The 20,910-nt window shown below is 39.3% G+C and overlaps 1 protein-coding gene across 4 annotated transcripts in view; it reads right to left on the reverse strand.

Annotated features, from left to right (window-relative positions):
- Nucleotides 1–20,910, reverse strand: part of sgcd (sarcoglycan, delta (dystrophin-associated glycoprotein)) — a 365,223-nt gene that overhangs the window by 43,305 nt on the left and 301,008 nt on the right. For all 4 annotated transcript variants that reach the window (XM_052014957.1, XM_052014953.1, XM_052014956.1 and 1 more), the window contains 2 exons: nt 10,423–10,510; nt 5,433–5,552 (listed from right to left, as the gene is read on the reverse strand). In XM_052014957.1, coding sequence (XP_051870917.1) covers nt 5,433–5,552; nt 10,423–10,510 — 208 coding nt within the window. The remainder of the gene's footprint in view (nt 1–5,432; nt 5,553–10,422; nt 10,511–20,910) is intronic.

Consider the following 20,910-nt stretch of genomic DNA (forward strand, 5'->3'; position numbering starts at 1 on the left):
CTGTGTGAAAGACTTGTGCCAGTTTCTTCTGGGTCATGAGAAAGTGATTTTTCTGCAGGCACAACAGGTAACAAGTTGTGCACATGAGCAAACGATTCCTTGGCCTTTATTGCAGTTATGCACGGTAAGAGCACATCAGTTCACAAGTCACAAACAAAGCCCAACCTTCCTTTTTAACTATGCTCTGTTGTCATATATTTGGCTTCACCTTTGCAACAATGACATAAAATATGCATTACATGACAACAGTCATCATTCCTGTATAGCCAGTGGTCTCCATGTATAGGTGCAATATGCACACCACACCACGATTCAATTTTGCACCAGGCACAACAAAATGCTAATTGCATTAAGTGACTGATTTTACATTTTCTTTCAAGCACATAGCACATAAAAGGCATGCAGCACTTGACTGAGTTTCTAGACCAGTGAGTTCCATAACTATTGTATAAGATCACTCTGTTTCTGATTAGTTTTATACACTATTCTTTTCCCATTCCTTTCTGTGTACTTATCTGTTCCAGTATGAAGTCAATTAATGTCTGTCAATCCAGCAAAACTGTTACTTGACAGACTAAGAAAACATAATCATTGTAGAAAAGTTTAGTTGTTAAGAAAAGGAGAGAAATACAATGCATGTTTTGAATTGGTATCGATCTGAACTTGTTAAAGCACCATGTGACAATTTCTGTTCTCAGCTCTAAATAAGAACTAACTTTGAAGTCATTTCAAACATTCAGGCCACATAAATTGCTATGCAATAAAACACAGTTACTGAAATTGAGGCTACATGTTTCTTTGGTTGTGAGTGCTGATTGAAACTGCCCTCAATAGACCAAAGATCTGTTTAAGTCAACACGCCTCCCCAGAAATCTCCTTTGGGTTTCCCACCAGTCTAATGATTTACTGTGTTGATTTCTTATCACTTTGTCAATATCATTTAAGAAAGAGAAAGCCAGGAGATTCTTTGACCTGGTGCAGCTGGAAACTTAGTAAATTTTAACGAATGTCTTCACACCTATGATTTTGTGCTAACTGGTTCCAGTGGCTGACTTCCTTTGTTGGATTCACATCAGGAAGTCACAATCATTAAATTCATAATATTCACCATTCTGTTAAAGAGCAATGTAAGTGGCAAAAAGAACAATTGTGGCTTCCAGGCAATATTTGTAGGATCTACTGGAACTTCTGGAATTCACTGCCCGAGAAGGCTATGGATGCTCTGATACTGAGGTATTTCAAGACAATCATGGACAGATTTTTAGATAATCAGAAATCCAAGGTAAATGGGGTGAGTGCAGGAAAGAGACAGTGAAGTAGAAATCAGCAATAAATGGCAGAAAAGATGCCAAGGGCTGAAGTGTCTACTCCAGCTTTTATTTCTTACATCCACATTTTCCTTGACTTGGACAAAAAAATCATCCAAACAAAAGCACAACACTCTTCTCAGAACAAGATCTTTCTATTACTGGCAAGATAATTTTCAATTCATTGAGCTATATATTGTTTCTGTGAAAATAGCAAGCAATTTCAATAGTGATCATTCTCAGCTCCTGCCCATCGTTAAACTTGGAAAAACTGGTAATTTTCCTGAATCACTGAAACAGGAAAAACAACTAAGGATTGGAAACTAATGAAAAATAAGGAGTTTGGCACTGAAGAGTAACTTGACCCTTTAGTGCCATTCTTCAATTTGACCTGATGGACTCTACAAGCAGTTGAAAAGCTGTCCCAAAACAGTTGGAATTGTGGAGGATAGGGTGGTGAAACCCATCATCCTTATTGTCCAATTTTAAATGAGATCTGTGCAGGGTGCAGCCTGTGGCCCTCCTGTCGGGCTGAAACATATCAACTGAGAGAAAAGGGCCTCCAGTTAAGTGTGAAAGTGTCCTTCACAACGCCTAAAGAGGCCAGTCACCAGTGGCATGGTCTAACTGGTCTAAACTCTAAACTGGTCTAAGATCAAAAATGCCACAAACTTGGGCTGGCAAAAACATTTTGCATTCTTTTCCCACCTGCTTGAAACTGACTCTGCATTAAAGTTAACCCCACATCACAGCTTGGTTGAAGATTGCTGTGAAGGAAAACATCTGCGTTAAGTGTTTTGGATTGGACATTAGGCTTCGTGTTGGAACTGCTTTATCTTCCATTACGTTAATCCATTATTAAAATATTTGTAGCAGAACATTTGGCCTGAAGAACTATTTGGAGTAAACTCTTGAGTATTTCTGAAATCTGTTAGGAACAATAAACTGATCGATGATAAGTTGCAGAAATGTTTTGCTTTCATAACTGAACTCCTAATGATCTCTTTAGGGAGATGATAATCTCCAGGTAATATATTACTAGGGATATAATTACATTTTTTTCAGTTTAATTGTCTTTCACCATTAAACCATGGTAACATAAGCAATTAGGGCCAATTGGCACCTGGCAGTTTTATTTTGACGTGATATGACATTTAGCAGAACTAATTAGTCCTTTTGAGAGTCTTTTAAATCTTCACATCAAAATTATCCTTTTTTGGTTGGATTGGAGAAGTAGGTGAGTTACTATTTAAAGAGAAGCCTTGTATTCCAGTATTCGAGATCATAAACAACAAGCATAGTGCAGAAAATCAGACCTACAATTTAACAGCTCTGTCTTTCTCTCTACTTGTCCTCAGCAGACATCTTCGTGTTCATTTGCAATGACCACCCTTTTCAATATTTTTCCCCATTGCAATGTCATTGCCAAGTCCTCTTTTCTAAACTTCCACATTACTTTACACACCCTTATCAGTCAACAATATTTACACTACACCTGTGCAAAACCTCAGAGCATCTGGTGACCCTATGATCTCTGTCTCAGAGGCCGGTATCAGAGGGGGTGAACCCTCACAAGGCATCAGGCCCCAGTGGTGTACCTGGCCGAGTACTGAAGATCTGTGCTGACCAAATGGCTGGAGTGTTCAAGGACATCTTCAACCTCTCACTGCTGCGGTCTGCAGATCTCACCTGCTTTAAAAGGGCAGTAATTATACCGGTACCCAAGAAGATCAGGGTGAGCTACCTCAATGACTATCGCCCAGTAGCACTCACATCTAGTGTGATGAAGTGCTTTCAAAGGTTGGTTATGGCTGGAATTAACTCCTGCCTGAGCAAGGATCTGCCTACAGTGGGTGCAATCTCACTGGCTCTCCACTCTGCTTTGGAGCACCTAGACAACAGTAAAACATTCATCAGGCTGCTGTTTATTGATTACAGCTCAGTGTTCAACACCATCATCCCCTGGGTATTAATCAACAAACTTCAAAACCTGGGTCTCTGTACCTCCCTCTGCAACTGGATCCTTGACTTCCTAATCGGGAGACCACATCTCCTCCTCGCTGACAATCAACACAGGCGCACCTCAAGGATGCGTGCTTAGCCCACTGCTCTACTCTCTCTACACTCATGACTGTGTGGCTAGGTACAGCTCAAACGCCATCTATAAATTCACTGATGACGCCACTGTTGTTGGTAAAATCACAAATGCTGACAAGGAGGTGTATAGGAATGAGATAGTTCAGTTGGTTGAGTGGTGTCACAACAACAACCTCATATTCAATGTCAGCAAGACCAAGGAATTAATTGCGAGCTTCAGGAAGGAGAAGTCGGGAGAACACACACCAGTTTTCATTGATTGGTTAGCAGTGGAAAGGGTGAGCAGCTTCAAGTTCCTGGGTGTCAACATCTTGGAGGATCTATCCCGGTCTGAACATATTGATGCAATCTTGAAGAAGCCACGCCAGTGGCTCTACTTCATTAGGAGTTTGAGGACATTTGATATGTCACCAAAGGCTCTTGCAAATTTCTATAGATGTATGGTGGAGAGCATTCTGACTGGTTGCATCACAGCCTGGTATGGAGGCTCCAATGCACAGGATCGCAAGAGGCTGCAGAGGGTTGTAGACTCAGCCAGCTCCATCATGGGCACAACCCTCCCCACCATCGAGGACATCTTCAAGAGGCAGTGCCTCAAGATGGCGACATCCATCACTAAGGACCCTCTCCATCCGGAACATGCCCTCTTCTCTATACTACCATCGGGGAGGTAGCATAAAGGAGCCTAAAGACCCACATTCAATGACTTAGGAACAGCTTTTTCCCCTCTGCCATCAGACTTCTGAACGGTTCATGGAGCCATGAACACTACTTCATTATTCCATTTATTTGCACTATTTATTTATTTTGTAATTTATAGTCATTTTTTGTCTTTGCACTGCTGCAGCAAAACACCAATTTCACAACATATACTGTAAGTCAGTGATAATAAACCTTGATTCTGATTCTGAATCGCACAGAAGATATAATGTTTATCTGATTGTTATCAAGTACCAAAGAATCAAAACATTTTCTGTCAGAAGTTATTTTGGGCCATCATGCCTTTCCTGTCTCCTTGCTGAAGCAATTCACAGGTAATCCCATTTTCCATGGCCATATCTGCTTCAAATATTTATCCACTGTTACCTTAAAGGACATGATATTTTCTAGCTTAGTGTTATTATTCCATTGACCAAATATTCTATGCTTCACATGTTTACAATCATCTTATAGAAAGCAGCAGAGGAAATCTTGCCTCTGGTGAGTTTCTATTTGGTGCTGACACTTCCTATGCTTACAGATTATCTCACTCATTATCTGCATTACATTTGTTGCTTTCACATTTAATGAAAGGTTGATTCTCTTCCTCTTACAGTGCTGCAAGAATGAACAGCACTCTTTGTTGAGACACACTCCTAGTTTCATGTTCTGGTCCTCTTCTAGTCTTCCCCATTTGCCACATCACATTAAACATTGGCAGTACCTTCTACAAAGAGTGCAACCGCTGAGGTGTTAACAAATGTATTCTATTTCACTGCCACTTTTAGAAAACTCCAGCAAAAGTAAAATTGGTGTAAAGTTTGCTGGAAACACACCAAAATGATCGTACTGATATTCATTCAACTGCCAGGCAAGTTGTTCCAACTTCAGAAAGAAAATGGTCTTGTAATGTCCAAGAACATGTTGCTTTGTGAGATCAGGATAAAATCAACAGAATGACTGCAATATATCCACAATATTAGTGAGATATGATACATAATTTCAGATACCTTTAACTTATCTTTTCAATTTTGAAATTCTTGCACAGTTATGCTATCTTTAGCTCATAGGAATTGAAAATGTTAAATATGCAGTGAGACTTACTAAAATGAACCCTGTAACAGTCAGCATTTTGTACACATTTTCTATTCATTTATGATTGGTTCACGTCCCAATGTTTTTAATTTTACTGGCCATTTGCAGGCTTCTGAAAAATGCCATGAGAGACTTTTGCCAGCAAAGGACTTTCTCTTTTCTGAAGTCCCTTTTTTTTGAGCACAGGTAAAGTTTAAGAAATTGTAAGGCTGTGTATGATTAGAAATTCAGTACCTAAGACTCGTAAACGATCAGCACCGACAACCACTTCTCTGTCCTCCGCGGAAAATAATAACTTTCCAGTATTTGAGTTGACCTCAAACCTCTTGCCACGTGCTTCTACAGCTTCACTTCCTGCGTATGAACACAAACAATTGTGAGATACTTGAAGCTGAATAATGTTATATGTAGACCCACAAGCAGCTGACCATTTTCCATGTTTTTCTCATTTATGAGCTGTTCCTTGGCAGTGATACTCAGCTTGGTTGGAGCACTAAAATAAATTGATAACTCACCAGACAGCCACTTCATACCCTGACAAAATTGATTCATCCCTCTTGATTATATCATTTTTCAATATAGTTTAAGATAACCTCTGTATAAACATTGCACTAAACTAATTATTCTAACTAATAGAAACATCTATCTTCCTTTAGTTTTTGCTCCACAGGAACTTATGGCCAAATGGTGACCTGATCATGCACATGTCTGTCATTATTAGGTCTGTAAGAGACAATTATCCAAGGTTTTGTTTTAAGCTGTCTGACATTACACAAACATAATACCTCCCATCATGCCAGCAGTAAGGGTGAGGTATAGGTGATCAGGAGTGGTTGCTGCCATATTGACAAAGAGTTGGGGCCATTATAAATGGATACTCAATCAACAGTAAATTTAGTCTAGGAAATATTTGTGATGAAAGGAGCTAACTAAAATACACTATGTTTATTCTGTTTATGCAGACTTGAAAGGCACCATGTGGCCTGTTAAAAGCAAATAAGCTGGGAATCATAACTATAACCATGTCAGAATAATTTCCTATGTATTTCAGCAGCTGCTACTTCAAGGTTAGTGTGGTAGTTATCTCCTAGAAATATTTCTTTGCATATAATTAATCTTTATTAGGTTCTTCTTCCTGTTTCCCCAAGAATATTCACCCTGGAGATGTGGCAATAGAAATTCATCCTTGTTTATGTATGCTTCATGCTTTATTCAGTAGCCTGTGTATGTTGTATTTCACTTCTAAACTTCAGTCCCAGTAAGCTCAATGGAATTGAATCTGAAGCAAGTACAACATGCAGCTCGTGACCAGGATCAAAGTTCTACCTTCACCATTCAAGACTGGTGCAAGCTCACAAATAAATGCTCCTGAGTTTGAAAGCGATGTAGTCCAGTGCAAAACTAGAGTCTTAAGTCTAAGCAATGGAAACTATAAAAGCATGAGAGAAGAGATGACTCTGGTTGACGAGGAGAGTACATTGAAAGGTATGATGGTGGACAGGGAATGGTTATAATTTAAAAAATAATATGCCTTCAAGGCATGAAATCTCAGTGGAAAAAGTGATTCATCCGTGGCTGACAAGAGAAATTAAAGATAGTGTTAAATCCAAGGAAGAGGCTTAAAAAGTTGTCAGAAATAGCAGTAAGCCTGGGGATTGGAAACATTTTAGAATTCAGCAAAAGAGGAAGAAGAAATTGATAAAGAAAGGCAAGATAGAAAATGAAAGTAGACTGGTTGGAAAATATAAAAATGAACTAAGAGTTTATATAGCCCTTACAGACAGAGAGTGGAGGATTTATAAAGGGGAATGATAGAGGAAATAAACAATTACTTTGAGTCTGTCTTCACACACAAAGACACACAAGACATACAAAAATTGCCAGAAATATTAGAGAATCAAGGGTCCAATGAGAATGAGGAACTGAAAGAATGAAGCATTAATCAAAAAGCAGTAGCAGAGAATCTGATGAGTTTGAAAGCTGATAAGTCACAAGGACTTGACAATTTACATTCTATCATTTTGAAAGAGGTGACTTTAAAGAAAGTGGAGGCTTTGGTTATCATCTTCCATAGTTCTACAGATTATAGAATTGTTCCTATGTATTAGAGGGGAGCAAATGTGACCTCAATAGTTAAGAAAGGAGGGAGAAAGAAAACCTGTTAGCCTAATGTCAGTGATAAGGAAAATGCTGGAATCTATGATGAAGGATGCAATAACAGAATTCCAAGGAGAGAAGAATAGGATTGAGCAGAGCCAATGTGAACTTATGAAAGGAACGTCACATTTCACTAATCTGGTGGAATTCTTTGAGGATGTGGCTAGTAGAACAGATAAAGTGGATTTGATATATTTCAATTTTCAAAAGGTTTTTGATAACACCCAGCACAGGAGATTAGTAAACAAGGTTAGAGCACCTGGAATTGGGGGCTAATGTACCAACATAGATTGAGAATTGGTTCTTGGACAGAAGGAAGATAGTGGGAACAAATGGATTGTTCTCAATTTGGCAGGCTGTGATTAGTAGAGTACTGTAGGGACTGGGCTTGGACCCCAGCTGTTTACAATGAATATCAACAATTTGGCCAAGGGAACCAATTCCAAGTTTGCTGAAGATAGTAAGCCAGGTGGCAATTGTGAATACAGGCAGTCCCCGGAAATGAACAGGTTCTGTTTTTATTGGTATTGGTATTGATTTATTATTGTCACTTCAACTGAGGTACAGTGAAAAACTTGTCTTGCAAACCGATCGTACAGATCAATTCATTACACAGTGCAGTTACATTGGGTTAGTACAGAGTGCATTGATGTAGTATAGGTAAAAACAATAACAGTACAGAGTAAAGTGTCACAGTTACAGAGAAAGTGCAGTGCAATAAGGTGCAAGGTTACAACAAGGTAGATCATGAGGTCATAGTCCATCTCATCGTATCCAGACTTCCATAAGCCAATCTTGTCCATAAGTCGGAAAAAACATAAAAATCACTTGATGGGGTAACCATACTTCTGCAATATTGTACTGAATGGCATCGAAAGCACATAAGACTGATAAGAAAGAACAATTGCTGAAAGTGAAGAGAGAGAGGAAACTAGTTCTGCCATTTGTAGGAACGAATGTATGCACATACATCAGATTTTTGAATTTAATAATATTATGGGAGCTTGTTCATATGTAGCAGTGTCCATAAGTCGGGCATTTGTAACCTGGGGATGGCCTGTACGTTGCAAGATGTAAAGAGATGTCAAAGAGGTATGGACAAGCTGAGCGAGTGGGCAAGATTGTGGCAGATTGAACACCTTATGAAAAAATGGGAGGTTATTTGTTTTGATGCATCTAACAAAAAAGAAAGATGAGAGATTGGGTTGTGTTGATGTTGAAAGGAACCAGTGAGTTCTGGTACAGAGTCACTGAAGGTGCACTAAATGATTAAGAGAGCAAATGGAATGTTAGCCTTAATTAGGGAGGATTTGAATACAGGAATAAAGAAGTCTTATCAAAATTACACAGAGCCTCAGTGAGACTGTACCTGGGGTATTGTGCATAGTTTTGGTCTCCTTAGCTAAGAAACGATTTATTTGCCAGGGAAAAAGCTGTGAATATTCACTAAACTAGTTCCAGAGATGATGGATTTGCAGTATGAGGAGAGATTGAGTGGACTGGGATTACATTCTCTGATATTTTCCAGCATTTTCTGCTCTGACTTCAGACATCAACTGCCAGCCACTCTCAGGAGAGTATATTATATTGGTTGGGACAAGACTGAGGAAGGGAAGATCTAAAAGGTCCATGTGCTGATATTGCTAATTCACCTGGATCCAGAAGGAAATTAAAAAGTAAAATTGAATTTAACTTTTTCATTCCCTTTTTGCCCAGGCCCCCTTCCTTGCTGAGTGACCAACTTCTCTGTAGAACTGGACCCTGATGATGACAATAGGACCCAACAAGCACATGTTAAAAAGATCTCTGAAGACCTTAGGTCTTTGCCACGTGCTCAGTGGAGACAGGTAGTGGAACAGCAACTACAAAGTAGGTAAGTGAGTTGAGTGATTGTAACCACCCTGCTGTGTGCTGCCACCCTATGGGTGATCAGGTTACAAACTGCTCTGGACCACTGTGTGAAGACATAAGCAAAACAAGCTATGACCCATTTTACCCAATTTCTCTGTTGTTTTGGTTCAACTTAGGTAAAAATAGACATCCATGACTGTCATGAATACATCCTTGCTCTGAGCGTACCAATGAGAAGCCTCTTGCAAAGTGATTGGGAGGATAGGATATGAGATTAGTCTATTATTGGTTTATCCTTTATCCTTTCACAGAGAAGTCAGATCACTACTTTCCCTAAGCAACATGGATGAAAGTGGGAACTCAAGATGCACAGACAATGGAATTGAATATGAAGGACTGCGTGTTGATAATCTGTCCAGTCTGCACATGAAGGCAAAAAATTCCATTATTGATGTCTACTGCAAAGTAAACTGAGAGAATGAGTGTAATAGGTGTTTATGATTTAATATATCATAACTAGTGGCTGCTACTAGTTCTACTAGAGTGGATAGAGTGGACATGGAGAGGATGTTTCCATTAGTAAGAGAATCTAGGATCTGAGGGCACTGCCTCAGAATAAAGGGATGTCCTTTTAAAATTGAGATGAGGAGGAGTTTCTTCAGCCAAACAATGGTGAATCTGTGGAATTTATTGCCACAGAGGGCTGTGGAGGCCAAGTCATTGGGTGTATTTCAGGCAGAGATTGATAGGTTCTTGATTGGTAAGGGGGGTTAAGGGTTACAGGGAGAAGGCAGGAAAATGGGGTTGAGAAAAAGAAATCAGCCATGATTGAATGGCGGAGCAGACTTGATTGGCCGAATGGCCTAATTCTGCTCGTATATCTTATGGCCTTATACTACTCTACCGCTAGTAGAACTGCTGCATGTCCCACTGTTGGCTTTTCTGTCACTGCGAATAAACATTTTATTATACTTTATCCTCCTCCTGTCCCAACCTCTCACCACCTCACTTTCATGGGTTAGATTAAGATTACAGTTTATTTGAGAAAGCTACAGCTGCAAATTCATGACTACCAATAACGCAGGACATCATTGCATTATAACATTATATTATCCAATCAGCCTGAGTGACAATCTTCTTTCTAGTTATTTCCAGCACATCCAGCTAAGGATCTGACAGGAGTGTGCTGTGTTCTCTCCATGATGTTCCAGCTTACCTGTATTTAATTGGGTAACAGTCTGATCCTGACTATTGCGGATGCTCACTGTAACATTCCTAGAAGACTGCAAGTAAAGAGAACTATCCTGAAAGAAAAATCAGAAAAAAATATAATTAGGTATATATCTTTATGTTTTAAGCTCCATAATAAATTATTATTGGAACACTCATGTTGCTTATATATGACACAAAGAGTAAATCAGAATAATGAGCCAGATCATGCTGGACTCAACCCACTGCCTGAACTCAACAGCAATGATTCCCACTCACCCATATATTCTTTATTGATGCTGAGAGGCAAACAAGCTGATCGCCTACATGAGGTGGAGCAGGCTCCAAGCACTGAGCAGTCTTCTGCTGGCATGCTCTGAGGCCCCACCCCCAGAACACCTGATGATAATTGATAATTGGGTACTGTCATAGGCTTCTGAATCTTGTTTATTGCCTCTCTATGGCCACGTTAAATAATTAAAACATCCTTACATTATGTAACAGCAGTGAGACCTTCTGGCATTTTTGCTTTCCCAAACATAATAGGTTTCCAAAATGCCATCAAAACCTTTAATATTATTTTTTTATTTCTCTATTGGAGCTGTTTCCTTTGTCAATGGTACTTGCATTTATACATCAAAATATCTCAGTGCACTCATAATGTATTTTCTCTGTACAATAATGATGGTTATGTAGGCGAATCTGGCTGACTGTAGTTGCCTCCCCCCAGATATCCCATGAGGTGATGTTGACATCAAGTTGACTGACAGCCGACAGATATGTAGGGAATAGTTCTTATCAGCTCCTGGTGGCTTAGCTCTTTTCAGACTTTCACACAGCCTTGGTCAAACTTAAGAAACTGAAATGACCCGGAAGATAGATGTCAGTATTCTGATGTCCTGGGGGTAACCACAGGCCACCACATTTGCCTGCATAACAATCAATGCAGTGCATAAGAAATAAATTATAAATGAAGTGAGATCTTCTAATGTGTAAATACAAGAAACACACATAAAGGAAAACACTCCAATGGATAAATGAAAAAAGAAGATGCTAAAGGCTTTAATCCTCATGAAATAGCATTGTTTAGGAAGCCAGAAATGCTAAAAACTATCATTGCTGTTATATCAAGTGCAAATAATGCATCTAAATGTTGAAATGTATTTTGTACCACTCAGTTCGTATGTTTTTAAATTAATAAGGAATGTATGGAAGACATTTTATCATAAAAATAATGCCTTAATTTTAAACCCCAATGGGAATGAGAACTGAACCTTATTCTTGCTTTCCAATATCTGCATTGTACAGATGGTTTTAATAGTGAGCCAATTTTGTCCTTGTCTCACAGCAACTAGGTGTCAACCATTCTAACTGATCCTAAAATAGATTTAAATATCATTACTATTGTCTCTAGGTAATTAATAACCTAGAGCACTTGTCATGCTTGTTCCATTCATTAAGTGATAACAATACAGTTAAGGCTGTGTGATATGCTTTCCTTCCACATTGGATTCACAGAGTTTGTGTTGGTAATCTATAGTTGACGGATCCTTCTGTTAACACAGAAGTAAACCTTGTAAGTCATGTCTTTGATGCCGAACAGAATGCCATTTAAAATCAAAAGGCCTATGACTCATTATCATAATCTAGAATGTGTGCCTGGAATCATGTTTAATGAGAAAAAAACAGCACTTGTTTGTCTGTACAGACTCACAATGTGGAAGTAAACACTGGGAAACACTCTGTTGAACCTAGTGTTAACGAGGCATATCTGCTCTATTTCCTGTCAGTGAAACATAGAGTTACTGGACCCTAGAAGGAAGATAAAAATCTTTCGAATAAGGATTATTATAAACTAACATCAAAGAGATCTTATGAATATTAAAATATTATTTAAAAAGTTAACATTGACCTTTGCCATGATGTAAGCAGCTTTAAAACTGCCCTCAAGGGATTTGTCGAAATTTCTTGAAGCTTTTGATACTAATTCAGCAATTAAAAGATAGTCAGTTAATCATTAGTGACTAGTTCAACATTAAAAAGAGAGAAAGTGGTCCCTGAAGTTGAACGATTTCATTAGTCTGTGCATTCATCGGCAATTTATATTTGAGGCAAGTGATTTCCATCTTCATGGAATTTCAGAAAATCCACTATTTGTCATTAGATTTCTTAGTTAGGCATTGGTGGTGGAGAGAGTCAGCAGCTTTAAATTCCTGGGCGTTAACATATTGGATGACCTATCCTGGGCCCAGCACATAGATGCAATCATAGAACATAGAACATTACGGCACAGTACAGGCCCTTACAGGCAACACGATGTTGTGCCGACATTTTATCCTGCTCTAAGATCTACCTAACCCTTCCCTCCCACATAGCTCTCCATTTTTCTATCATTCATGTGCCTATCTAAGAGTCTCTTAAATGGCCCTAATGCATCTGCCTCCACCACCTCTGCCGGCAGTGCGTTTCACGCACCCACCAATCTCTGTGTAAAAAACTTACCTCTGACATCCCCCATACCTTCCTCCAACCACCTAAAATTGTGATCAACACTATGACTACTCTGATCGCTTTGCACTACAATTGACCTTTTTTTGTTCTAATTGTGTTTTTTCTTGTAGAAGTTGTATATAATTTATGTTTAATTTATGCTTTTCTTGTGAATGCTACTTATATGATGCTATGTGCCTGTGATGTTGCTGGAAGTAAGTTTTTCATTGCACTTGTGTACATGTACTTGTACATATGACAATAAACCATACTTTGACTTTGACCTTCCCATTCACTTTGTGCGAAGTCCCACATTAAACAGCTTACAACGAAAACATAAACACTGCAAATGCTGGAAATCTGAAATACAGAAAGTGCTGAAAATACTCAGCAGGTCAGGTAATTTTCTGTTTTTATCTCTGCAGATGCTGGAAATCTGAAGCAACACAAAATGCTGGAGGAACTCAGCAAGTCGGGCAGCATCTATTGGAGGGGAATGAAAAGTCGACGTTTCAGGGCTCTGCATCAGGGAACTACATTAGCTTTGTTTTTAAGAAAAGCAGAGAAAAAAAATCAATGGACTTCTCAGCACTAAAGACAACATGTTTGCTAAGATAATTGAATAGAAGAAAACTGTACTCCAATGCCTTAAGTGTAGTATGTTGCTGTTCTATAATTTTAATTCATGATTCAACAATTGCAGAGAATCAACACTTTACAAAGGAACTGAGGGAGAGAGTGTGGCTTTTACCAATGCTTAGCAATGGCTCACACCTTTGCTTGACAACTACCCGACCTGGTTCACCAACTCCTTTCACTGTGTGGTAACAAGCCTTGTATCAGCAGATGTGTTCATGCTTTCTGTATGAATCTAAACATATAATTGTGAAATACTAAACAACCAAACCCAATCACACCTACATTCACTATCAAAATGTGTCCACTTTTCAATAGATGCCAAACTGAAGTAGAAATCCCAACTGGGTTTACCATTCCTGGATGGAAATGATAGGAATCCCATCATTGATGTAACAGAGAATAGACCACTCAAATGTAATACACTGGGAATACCTGGCCAGTCCGACTAGGGACAGGAGCTCCATCCATAATCTTAATACAGTAAAACTCTGATCATCTACTGTCTGATTGTTCAGAAATCCTGAGAGTTTGGCATCTGGCTCACTGGGTGCTGATGCCCCTGCTGCCTTCAACACACCAGGGCCTGGGGTTCTCTTGTTTCCTTCAGTACATCGGGGTCCTGAGGTTCTCATGCTCCCCTCAACACACCAGTTCCTGGGGTTCTGTTGCTCCCCTCAATACACCAGTTCCTGGGGTTTTCATGCTCCCTTCAATACATTAGGGGCTTGGGATTCCTGTTCTCTCCTCAAGACACCAGGGTCTGCTGTTCCTGTGCTGCCTTGAAACTCACTTGAGTCCTGCTTCCACACTCCATTGAAACTACCAGGATCTATTTCCCATGCTTCCTTTAAACTTAACAGGTTTTCTGGAAAAATTATTATACTACTGCATAACATCTAAACATTAGTGAATTAAATGTGTAGGAGTACAAGTTGGAATATAACCCAATAGTCCAGAAAATCTGCCAGTCTAGCACCAACAAAATCCCGAGCATGCTGGGTTAATGGAGTTTTAATATATTTAGAACACCAGGGGTATTAAGACAGAAATATAAAACAAGATGACAGTATTAAATTAAATAGAATTAACACCTCTCCAGCATTTTCCTACATATTCACTAATAATAAGGCATCAAAGGACAAAACTGAAAATATTGAAAAAAGCATGTACATTAATGGTACAAATGAGATTTTACTTTAAATTGAATAGCCATTATCAATCCATTCTGAGTACAGATCTTGTTTTTAGTCATAGCATAATCATTTAGGCTGCTTGTGGGGTCTTTGACATCTTTTACTCCTGGGGTTGCTGTCATATAAACCTACTATCTCTGGATGGCAATAAGTTAAGTAGTGGGAACAGATGGTGAGGCAAAGAATAGTTTTAGCCTCATTTTATTCTAGCCAAACACAGGAAATTTTAATTATCTGGAGTTTGATAGGTTTGAGCAGGACCGACTCCAAGAGGCTGAGAGCAGCTGCCTATACGGTGACGATTGTTAGCAAGATCAGGAGACACCAGAATGGTAACTGTGGAATTAAAAATAAGGCATGAACACACAACAAAATAATCTCAGCAGATAATTACAATCCACACATGTGGATAAAAATAGAAAATGCAACAGTAGAAACATACATGTTTTGATGTGTTTGCACATATTTCTGGCAAGAGTCCCATCCATTGGGAAATCGAATTGGGAACTGCTGAAGTCATTTTCCTGTCATATCTCATGCATGTGATAATGTCAGCAGTGTGCACAGCACATATTTGTCTCTTAAGACAGAAAGTGGATCAGAAGGTTGTGATCCATAACCATCGTTTAGTCACAGTAAAACAAGTACATTGTGTATAAAGTCAAGCACCATTTGGAAATAAAATGGTCTACACTGGACATCATTTTTATTTTCACTTTTTTTACTTTCACTTTTTCTCCAAAAGGCAACATTGATTTACAAATGTTGCCTTGACAGACAGCGTCAAGAAAAAACACAGCATCTGCACACAAGAGGCTTCAATCAATGGTAGAAGCCTAATAGCAGTGTGGGTTCCAGTGACAACGCACAGCCTGATCAGGCCACTCCATAGCTTGAGGGAGAGGCCCATTATCCAACACTATGCCACTTAACCCTTTCCCCTTCCCTGACTTCTGCCCTCCCTTCTCAACTTCCATCCTCTTGATTGTCTGACTCCCCTCACTGGTCCCTTCCACCCTCCCTCACCTCCATAAGGCCATCACTTTAAAATGGACAGTACATGAAGGATAAGGTGATTAGGAGTTTAGGCAGCACCTACCACCTGTGAATGTGCAAGTCAGCTTTTCATATTTTAAATGGGACAAAACCTCAATCCCAATTTCTTAAAGCAAGGGTGACTTAATTTTGCAATTCTTATTGTGAGAAGTGATACGGTTTAAGGGCAAACATAACACCCATTTTGCAAACCAAACAAATTATGGGGAATTATGTCTTCCAGTTAATCAATTGAATGGTTAAATAGCACAGTACTCTAGGGCTTACAAGACATAATCAAGGTCAAAACCAATATTTTCACCTTGATCATGTTGTTAACTTTCTGTTTGCATTTTTAATAATAAATGATCATTCATGATAATTTCAGAAGGAGAACCATCAAGTAAGTTGCTACTGGTCAATAACCAGGATGTCAATTCAGTTTAACACTGTCTAGCTCTATCATTCCTCAGTACATTATCTCAATTCATCTGCATTAACCCTTCACTGCTAAAATCACTTCCACATCAAAAATTAAATGTTACAATTTTTCTGTAACACAAGATGACTCTGGGTATTGTGAATGCAATTAGTTACACCAAGTCAACTAGAATGCAAATGCTTGACCTAACACACAAGTCACAGGTACAGACATATCACTCCAGAATTTAAGCATAAGTGGCCTTGAATTTTCATCACCATCCATTAGGGATCCAGTGTTGCCACACAATTGGGAAATCTCTGGCAATCAGCAGTTCAGTGGTTCAGGATAGGCCTGTTTGCACAGAAATCCTGACCTTTCTGCCAGAATATTCAGCATTTCTGCAGAAGACTCGGTCAATATTGGCCTTGATTAAATCAATCCTCGACTGTTTAAACTCAAGAAAATGCAAGCTAGGTTTATGCAGCCTCTCTTCATAATTTAAATGCTAAGGGACTGGGATCATTCTGGTGAACCTGTGTTGCAATCTTTCCAAGACTAATACATCTCTCCAGAAACCAAATCAATTTTGATGCAGAGCTGACCAAGTTTCTTCCCTATTGAATTCCATTCTCCTCGAGATGAAGGTCATTGACCTTTTTAATTAGTTACTGTCTCCATGAACAACCTTTCCTGATTGCTATGCATAGTTGCCTAAGTCACTTTGTTTCTCCACATCAACCAACCTGACATAATTAGAACAAAACTCAGATATGTTTTTGTCAGGTCCAGTGTGAATGACCTAACACATATCATTCATAATAGCTTTGCCCTCTTACATATTCACTTCATGTTAATATGTATCTTCATGATCCAGCTCTGTAACTTACTGCGCCTTCTCTGTATCATTTTGAAATCCAGATATTCAGCTTCCTATTCCTGTATGCAAGTCAATAATGCATACCATGAAAAGCTGAGGCTCCAGTGCAGTTTACCGGGAACATTGCTTGTCAGCACTTCATAGTAAAACAAACACTTTCCCATTCTGTTTCCAAACTTCCAACCAATAATAATCCATGTAATAAGTTTAGTCCAAATCCATGTATTCTCACATTTGGTAATAATTACTTATGGAACATTATTAAATGCATACTAAGAGTCCATGTCAATGATATCCAGTTTATTCTTAAGATAGCTAAATTACTCAGTATTACTCATCTTTTGAGGCTCCATATTTTTCTGAAATGTCTGATGATCCCCATCTCTATCTTTACTGTTTAGTTGTCTGTATCTCACAGCAGGAATCATGTCATTTTGCTTCCTATTTCTTCATTCAATATTTATTCACCTGGTATAGAATACAAATTCACTCACGAAGCAGTGCTGCAGCTTTCTACTTTTATTATAGCTTGCTGCCTTTATGTGACTCTTCCTCCAAAACATTGAGTGCTTCATATCTCCAGCACAGTACTATTGAACATTAACTCCTACCTTATTTAAGTGACACACCACTCTTTTAATCCATGGTTTTGGTCCAAACAGATTTAGGTGCGACAATTTTAGTGGGATGCTCAGATTTCCTCCACATATTCAACTGCTTTATATTTGTTTTGTTAAATCACTGCTTGTTTGCTTTAAGCAACTTAAATCTGTTTTGTTTCTGTACTGAACTCATATTTATAATGATAGGGCCGAACTGAAGGTGTAATAGCCACAATACAAGGTGTAGTGCGTGTGGTTACAGTTCTAAATGGCATAAAGCAGTGAAGATATACATATTGGTGAGAAGAATCTTCTCATCTTTTTCAGATGAAATAGAACCAGAAGCTTTTGTGTACAGCTTAAATCTCTAAAGAAATTTAACCTGTTCCTCCGGAATTTAGTTAATAAAATTCTCTGGATGGTGAGTTATTTGAAATGGTATAGATTCACACAGGTTGAGAATCAGTTCAGAAACATAAGAACATCAGAAGTAGGACAGGGAGTAGGCCATTTGGCCTTTAGAGCTTGGTCTGCTTGCCAAGGTCATGGCTGATCTTCTAGCTCAGCATGATTTCCCTGCACTATACCCAAATCCCTTGACTCTTCTTAATATCCAGAAATCTCTCAATTTCTGTCTTGAAAGAACAATGACTGAGCCTCCACAGACCAGCAGGGTAGAGAATTCCAAAGGTTTCTGACCCTCTTCATCTCACTCTTAAATAGTCTATCTCTTATTCTGTGACTGCTGCTGCAGATTCCTAAGCCAGAGAATCATTCTTCTTGCATCCAGCCTGTTGAGTCTTTAAATAATTTTTTAAAGATTCAACAAGATCACCTCTTATTCTCCTAAACTCTAGAGAATAAAGGCCGAGTCTATTCAATGCCTCCGTATACAGTGAAGCTGCCATCCCAGGAAACAGCCTAGTGAATCTTTGTGACACTCCTGCTATGGCAAGGATAACTTTTTTAGGTAAGGAGACCAAAACTGTACATATTACCCTGGATGTGAAACACACTATGATGCTGGAGGAACTCAGCAGGCCAGGCAGCATCCGTGGAGAAAAGCAGGCAGTCAACGTTTCGGCTCAGGACCCTTCTTCAGGACTGAAGATATGGAAAGGGGAAGCCCAATATATAGGAGGGAAAAGCAGAGCAGGATGCTGCCTGGCCTGCTGAGTTCCTCCAGCATCATAGTGTTTTTCATCTAGATTTCAGCATCTGCAGTCCTTTGTTTCTCTGGTCTTACCCTGGATGTGATCTCATCAAGGCTCCATATAAATGCAGTATCACATCCATGCTCCTGTGCTCAATTTTCTTCTTAATGCAGGCCAACATACCACCTGCCTTCCTTATTGCTTGCTGCACAAACACATTAGCTTTCAGTGATTTGTGTGCAAGGACATCTAAATCACTTTGAACATCAGCATTTCCCAGTCTCTTATCATTTAAAAATTACACAAAAGTGGATGATCTCACATTTTTTTTGAAAATCAAAAGAAGTGCAAATGTTGTAAATCTGAATTGAAAACAGAATTGCTGAAAACATTCAGCAGGGCAGACAACATCTGTGGAATAAGAAACAGAATTAATGTTTCAGGTCAACGACCTTTCATCAAAACTAAGAAAGTGAGAAAACTAGTTAGTGTTATGTTTCAGAGAAGGTGTGGGAGTGAGGGATAAAAGGAATATATGCAATACGATGGGGTAAGAGAGGGCTGTATGAGACCAACAATTTATTTTTAATTTCAGGTTTCCTCAACAGCCTTAACATCTCCATGTTTGTTTTCGCTTTCTCTCAAACATTCCTCATTAATCTATTGACCATACAGCTCTGTAAATATTCAGATCAACTTGACAAACCTGCCTCCCCATATCAGAAGCATTTCCTTTGCCCTATCCCCCATCCTCTCTGTAATTTTTTCTTTACTTTGTGGAGAGATTGTTCCTTGAGGAGAGATTGAGTAGAACGGTCCTCTACTCCTTGTAGTTTAGAAGAGCTGATTTCAACGAAACGTCAGACTTTGAGAGACTCTAACAGGGTCAAGGTTGAGAGCTGTTCCTTCAAAATGTAGAATCCTTAAAAGCAGGGAATATATGCCTGAGAATAGCAGTCAGTTCACAGCAGACAATGGAATAGGCATTGCATTGGGGAGTTCTGCAGGGAAAGAGTCTCAATGGCAGAACACATAGAAGAAATCCCAGGCAGGACCCAGGGCCAAATCCAGATGATCATGGGGAGAGGTGTCTGAGTGTACCCAAGTTCAAAAATGTGGGGGGAGGTTGTGGATTAAGAGGAGATTGGGGACGATTCCTGGTTAGCAAGTTGAGAGATTGGGGCAAGGATTGACTGCTAGGATTCATGGAGGTACAATCTGTAATCATGAGGTCAGTTTGGTAGTTGGGGGCAGAACAGGCCTTCAAGTGCGATGAGGATGGTAGTTACTGTGAGGTTGGTAGGGGCTGCAAACAGTGACGGTTGGGGAGAAGTGGGTAAGGTTGGTAATTGGGGATTGGGACCGACAATTGGGAAAATGAAGTTGATGAGTGAGTTTGCTGGTTGCAGATTGCAATCAATGGTGGAGGATTCATGATAAGGTGGGATGGGGTATGTGATCGGGGAGGAGTTAGTTGATAGATTGGTAGTGATTGGGGGAAGGGGTTGACCAAAGGTCACGTTTGGGAGGGGAGAATGAGAGTCGCTCTGAGAGAGGTGAGTGTGGGAGAACCATTAAGTATCTACTTTGAAGGGGGCCAACTTGAGTCAGTTTCCCAGTGCCTGACTGGGTTCTTCTCAGGGAAGTCCTCTTCAAGTCACACTGAAGCAGGTCTTACAGGCACTGTGAAAGTCTTCTGCACAAGATACCCATTGTTGCATGTCTGCAGTTGCCCATGCATTAGGATGCCAGTCACAATGAAAACTCAAAATAAAATGTGTGAACTTTGGCAACTGGCATGATGTCCCTGATCATCAACCGCTTTTGCTTTTATCATACAATGCAGTGATATTGTATGAGATACAATCAAGTTTGCTGGGCAATATTCTAATGATTAAGGTCAACCATGTCAGGCTGAGATGAGGAGAAATTTCTTTGGAATTTTCTATGCTGAACGACACGACACTGGACATCCTGTTATTGACCATATACAAGACCAAGATTTTTTAAGGCATCATACACATAAAGATGGGTTGTGTAAGTGAATAAGGTCAAGGATCAGCCATGGTCTTAGTGACAGG

The sequence above is a fragment of the Pristis pectinata genome, chromosome 4, assembly GCF_009764475.1.
Source record: "Pristis pectinata isolate sPriPec2 chromosome 4, sPriPec2.1.pri, whole genome shotgun sequence".
Lineage (NCBI taxonomy): Eukaryota > Metazoa > Chordata > Chondrichthyes > Rhinopristiformes > Pristidae > Pristis > Pristis pectinata.